General features: G+C 43.1%; 1 protein-coding gene across 2 annotated transcripts; it reads right to left on the reverse strand.

Moving 5' to 3' along the window:
• Positions 1–1,857: 1,857 nt before the first annotated feature.
• On the reverse strand, positions 1,858–4,833 carry hs3st1 (heparan sulfate (glucosamine) 3-O-sulfotransferase 1). Of its 2 annotated transcripts, none has more exons than XM_021561557.2 (2): positions 4,561–4,833; positions 1,858–3,678 (listed from the first exon to the last, which is right to left on the reverse strand). In XM_021561557.2, the coding sequence occupies exon 2, from the start codon at positions 3,533–3,535 to the stop codon at positions 2,600–2,602; it is 936 nt and encodes a 311-aa protein (XP_021417232.1). In that variant the 5' UTR covers positions 3,536–3,678; positions 4,561–4,833; the 3' UTR covers positions 1,858–2,599. The 2 variants fall into 2 exon arrangements, with proteins under 2 accessions (XP_021417232.1, XP_021417231.1); XM_021561556.2 differs by having other exon boundaries at positions 1,858–3,675; positions 4,561–4,809.
• Between the last annotated feature and the right edge of the window lie 1,279 nt (positions 4,834–6,112).

Here is a 6,112-nt window from a genome sequence, read left to right on the forward strand (position 1 = left end):
TTGACAACAACAAAAAAACATTTGAGAGAGCACTTAGCTTAGTAGGTGTAGGTTTTCGTAGAATCTGTGAACAAGCTTGTCTCAAGAGACTCTCTCATGGTCTCCTGCTGGCTTCACTGCTGCTCGTCTCAACGACACCTTCCACTTAGTAGTCCGGCTCAGCAAAGAGGGGAGTGGATACATACAGGAAAGGAGGAGGAGAGTCCTTGTTTGACCTGGAAAGGTCAACAAAGGTCACAGAGGAAAGATCATCTGTTGGAATGTATTTTTTGGAGGATGCATATGAGCAACCCCTACAGAGTTTTTCCCCAGTCGAGTCCCCTTTGAAGGCTGTCTGGTGGCTGCCTGGAGGCCTGAAACATTTCCATCAAAGTCAAAAGCAATGTCACTCAAAACATAATGCAACCTTGAGCTCAAAAATAGTGATAATGTTACTAGGGATTTTCATCTCTCCCCATCTTCAGGCACTCTCTCTTTGCTTTGTATCTATCTCTATCTCGCTTCCTTGATGTCTGTGACCTGCTTCGACATGTTCCGATGACGGCCGCTGATGGCATAACTCAACAATAACCACAAAACCATATGTGATCTCAGAGGAATTTAGCCAGCATTGCTCTCCACAGACTGAAAGAGGTAGTAAGAATGCTTTGGTTTGCATTAAGGAGATTAAGAGGGTTAGGAATCTGTCTGGGCAGTCCTGGAGGTGCTCTATGGTTCTACGTGGAACTAAGCTACCACAGAATTAAAGGTGCAATATGCAGAAATCACTCCGCCATTAGAGAATAGTAGAGAATCATTGTACCCTCTAAACCACTGAGAAATATATAAAATAAAAATATTTGTAGCGTTTTGAAGGTGTTGCACAAAACCGAAAGTACCAAAACTTAACGGGAAGCATACACATAGCACACATAGTACAGATCTACCGTTTCTTACACTTGCATTCAATGAGAACGATAGATCTTTAACTCACATTTCTATATGAATTGTGTTGGGTCGCCCAAAGTTATATAACTGCGTCTTTAAATTCAACACAATATAATGTGAACTGGTGGATCTACTTTTCTTAATTCAAATACCCAGAGTGTCCCATAATAGCACCAGAAAAGGTTTGAATGAATAATTAATTGTTTAAAAAATATAGTATGGACACACCTTTAGTCATAAACAACTTCTATTTTGATTAAACACAGTTTGACTTAACCTTACCTGTATCCTCCCGCTAGAACGCGCTCATAACACACATATCTTTCGCTCTACACCAAATATCCTCCTGCAACCATTTACATGAAAAATATACCAGACAGCATACTGTACAGCCATTGAATGTCACCATGATATCTCACATGAATGCAAGAAGCAACCAACTAGCATCTGTCCTCAGCACCCACTATTCGGTCCTCAGCACCCACTACTAACAAAGCAGAAGTGTCTCCCACAGCTGTTAGAGGGCTTCTGTCTACACTGGCTTAGACATATGCAGGGTAGCCAAGCAGGCATTTCAAGACTGAAATGTTTGTTAAAGATCCAATGTAGTATATAAACCCTGTATTTCTGATGCTATGTACATTTGTATTATTGAGAGGCTTTGAAGCCACCGGTCAGCCATATTGGCTCTCCCCAGTAGGAACAGTCCTCCATAGGAATGGAGTGCTATAAATCATTGGAAAGATCTCATCTAGGCATCATGCTCATCTCCTTTAACCATAATAAATACAAATGACGAAACATCCCATACCGGACTCCGAATGTGTACATTAGCAGTCTGTAAAGCTTTTTTCCCCCTTCATATCCTGAAAATTAAATAACGTTGTGGGATGAAATATGAGGTGTACATACAGAGATAGACCAAAAACATATTATAGCAAAATACATCTTTATTATTGTGTTAATCCTTCACTATAGAAAAAAAATCTATTATAATATTATTTACAGTATACTGTAGTACATGTGGACATAGCAATGACCATAATACGTATTCGACCCTTTGTTACTCAATGGCTTCTTAAACTATGTATCTATTCAGTATGAATGTGCCTGAAAAAAAATACAAATAATAATAATAGCGTAGCAGCATATAGACCCTTCAGAACACTGAATAATGACTGTTAGCAAAAATAACATGTGTGCTACTGATGACAGCACATCAATGGAAATACAGGCATACTGTTCTTCAGATTGATGCTCAAAAGAGTTGTTGCAGACATGCAATCCTTAAAAATGGCATGTGACACGTTAACTTAAATCGACCTTTGAATGCCCTTATCATTGATCACTCCATTGCTTTGAAGTGATTTAGAATTAAATAATAATGCATGTGTCTGCCATGCACTACACAGAGAGGTGAGGACACCAGGTTATCGATGAAGCCAAAACAAGACTAAATAAACTTGTATTGACTTGCAATGAATGACGATAGACAAAAAAAACAGATGTGCCAAGTCTGTCTTGATAGTTGCTGGTCAGAACGCTGCCACACGTTTCAAATAATACAAATATATATCTAGCTTAAATCTCCCTTTTATACTCTGTACAGCTTCAGGATCAGCTCTTTAACATGAGAATCAGAACTGTGGTTAATACTGGCCTGAATAACAACTCAGTTCCAGTTGAATGTTCGGCCCACAAGCTCAAAGAACTTCCTATTGGGTTCATGAAAGAATCGGTAGAGTTTGTGGAGGATGGCGGGAGCCACGTGAGGGTGCGCCCTGCCCTTAGAGTCATGTAAACAACGCTCTCGCCCGTGGTCCCTCAGGCAGTAGAAGCCTTTAGTCTTGTTAAAGTAGAAGTTAGATGCGTTTATCTGCGGTTCTAGATTCAGGAACCTCTCCACTCTCTTCATCTCCGGGAAGGGGTCCCTGATCAGCTTATCCCCGTCCACAACATGGATGCTCTCTAGGGGGAAGTAACGCAGCCAGTTCTGAAGGTGCAGGTGATACAGGCTACGGTTGAGAGCTTTGTATCCTAGGTTGATCTCTCCGTCCTTCACAAGCAATGACTCGATGGGCTGGTAGCGCTTGTGCTTCTGAAGACGGTTGTAGAAGACCTGGGTGTAGTCCGACAGAACCCGCTCGGTTGGGTCCCGGAGAATGAGCAGCAGCTTGATGCCTGGGTTCATGTCGTGGATGCGTTCAGGCACCTTGCTGGAGGTGAAGTAGGCAGGGGTTTTCTCCACAGTCAGCTGGTCAGGGAGGGCGAAGGGCATCTGGCTGAGATACCAGGGTATGCCCTTCTGGAAGTGACTCTCCCAGTCAAAAAAATGCACCTCGTTCTCGGCCGCTGCTACCGCGCTGTGCAGGCTGAGCATCTCGATGAGCGCCCGTGTGCCGCCCTTCCTCACGCCGATGATGATGATGTGAGGCAACTGCTTGAAGGTCCCGTTGGGGTGGCCGGTGGCCCCGGTGTCATTGAGGGCCAGTGGGGAAGAGGCGGTGGGGGACGGAGGGGGTCCCCGGTCACCCCTCTCCGCGGGCCTGGAGGGGATAGGGGGGGGCTGCATCGCGAAGAGAAGCAGCCCGAAGAAAAAGGCCGCCATGAGGGAGGTCCTCAACCTGGTAGATTTCAGCCTGGCTAAAGGAGCACAACGGTATCCAACATTGAAAGAGCAGCTGACTGAGGACGACGGTCCACTTGAGAAAGAACAATGGTGCCTCCTCTCTGTCGATCACAGCAACACTGCTAGGACAAAAGAACAGAGGCATCATTAGATGACACTTGACACTGCAGCTGATAAGTAAGTAAGTAAATAAATATATAAATACATACATACATTTCCCCTAGGCTTAATATATACAAATACATTGTATGCCAAATGCCAGAAATAAAGACATGGATGTTTACATTAGCTCAAATGAATCTATTAGGCTAGTTGCAAGTGTACATTCTCTAGTGTGCAGAGAGCTTAAGTTGAATAGTTGTCATGTGTAGACTACATAACTCATCTAACTGTCACTCTCATCACAGTGTACACATCTTTCCAGAGTGTTAATAAATAAAAAACGATTGTATTGCATGATTAAATCATTCTGTAAAATTACCAAGGTAGTGTAATAAGCATGATAGTTAATTGCAATATTACTCTGATTTGTTCAACAGAAATCAATAGGTTTCTCCCAATCTCTATTTAACCCTATGGCATTGCACCACTGTCTCTACAGATGCAAATCACTATTCAGACTCTCAAGACATCAATAAGGGGAATTGAACCTGAGATTGTGATATATCATCGGGTACTTCAGATTGAAAACGGGGTGTCAATGGAATACTTCATTTTATTGTTGTTGAAAAGACGTGTCTGTAAAAATAAGAATTCAAGTGCAATAGCCTGCAGAGGAAAATAAACGGAGTAAAAATATTGTAAAGTAGGCAATAATAAACTATAACTTAGACTCTATATACGACAGCCAGGGTGCACATTTCAAACATTTACTGTCGGATATGAAATGTTTGTAGACGTTTTTTTAGCCAACATTCAAATCCCTACGAAACAAACGTGTGCATGCATTCCTCGTCCGAGTTTTAGCAATCAGTTCTACCATTGGAATGCAATTGAAATCTTACCTTTGTATTTGTCGAACTAAAGTTCATTGAGCACTCCTTTTCAATGTTCTTGGTGAGGGAGAGTCCTTGAAAAATGAAGTCAGGGATCCACCAGTTCGAAAATCTATTCCAGATACATTAGAACGTGAAAATATTGCTGCAGCTTAAATTGTCGTTACTCAACTTTGTTTGCACGTCCCTCTTCTGCGAGTGTTGCGGGCTTGTGTGGTTCCTCGTATTCCGAGTTATGGCTGGATAACGTAGGCTCACGCACCCACATTACGCAGTGGAGACCACTCCCCCTCTCTGACTCAGTCTTCCGGCAATTTTATGGTAAATTACAGATAGCGTTTATGGATGTGATGATGAGTAAGTAGGCATCATATCTTTCTGATGACTTTCTGACATATATTTCAGGTGAAGGTAGGGCAGCAAAGTCATGAAGTTTAATTTCTTGTCAAAATGTGACCGTGAGCTACAGGTACAGGTGAACAACACTTCAAGCTGGAAAAACATAGTATTAGTTTATCAACTAGAGTACACTTTGAGAAATTATGATTCAGATAAATCCAGTGTTGAAACATTTTCCATGTTTAAATATGTCACAGTGTCACACAAGCCTATAAAACAACTTGATTTATGTCAATAATAAATCAAAAATGCAAGATGGCTTAGCAGTCAGACATCTTTTGTCCTTCTTCTTGTCGTGACCCATGTATATACCTTTTTATATCTTTTTCTTCGCATATCTTTTTATATTTTTTTCTAAATCTCAACTTCAAAACACTCTCCTGCAACCTGCCTCACCCAATGTGGTGCGGACCTGTTTTAAAGTATTTTTATTAACCTCAAATCAAGGATCCCCCAACAGAAGCTAGCCAGCTCACTAGCTACTAGCTAGTAGTCAGCTAACCACTGCTAGAGGTCATCAGCTAACCATTAGCTCGGAAAGCTCTCTCCAGTTTGTACAACGCGACACAAACCAGAGTATACCGGACCTATTTTCTCTCCATATCCCCGGATTCCTACCGCAAGCTCTAGACATTTTCACCTGGATCATCGCAGCAAGCACCAATTAGCCTGGAGCTAGCCCATGCTAGGCCCTCTCTCCCGGGCTAGCTAAAGAGGCCCAGCAGCTACTCCTGGACTACAATACCTGGACCCCTTCTATTGCCAGTACGGGGCACGGAACCCCACCGATTCCTCATGACTGGACTACGACGTAATCTGCTCGAGGGGGTACTCAACTGGTCTCTACATCGCGACATCCCCTGAATGTCCATCCGCTAGCCGCGGCCCGCTAGCTGCTAGCCGTGGCCCGCTAGTCGTTTAGAGCATATTGGACTGTTAGCTGTATAGATCCAGCCACTATACCTAATTTGACAATTGGACTTGGACCCTTCTGCTACTCGGAACCCTACTAATCCATCACGTCTGGTCTATCGACATCACCGCACGCGGAGGCTAAAACAGACTTTCCTCCGACGAGACATCCCTCTAAGGCCTTTCTGCTAGCTTGCTAGCCCCGGTCTGCTAGCTTGCTAGCCCCGGTCTGCTAGCCTGCTAGCCCCGG

The sequence above is a fragment of the Oncorhynchus mykiss genome, chromosome 14 (assembly GCF_013265735.2).
Source record: "Oncorhynchus mykiss isolate Arlee chromosome 14, USDA_OmykA_1.1, whole genome shotgun sequence".
Classification (NCBI taxonomy): Eukaryota; Metazoa; Chordata; class Actinopteri; order Salmoniformes; family Salmonidae; genus Oncorhynchus; species Oncorhynchus mykiss.

Bases quoted from the DNA above. Each gene is read 5' to 3' on its own strand.
- hs3st1 (XM_021561557.2), bottom strand. From the start codon at position 3,535: ATGGCGGCCTTTTTCTTCGGGCTGCTTCTCTTCGCGATGCAGCCCCCC.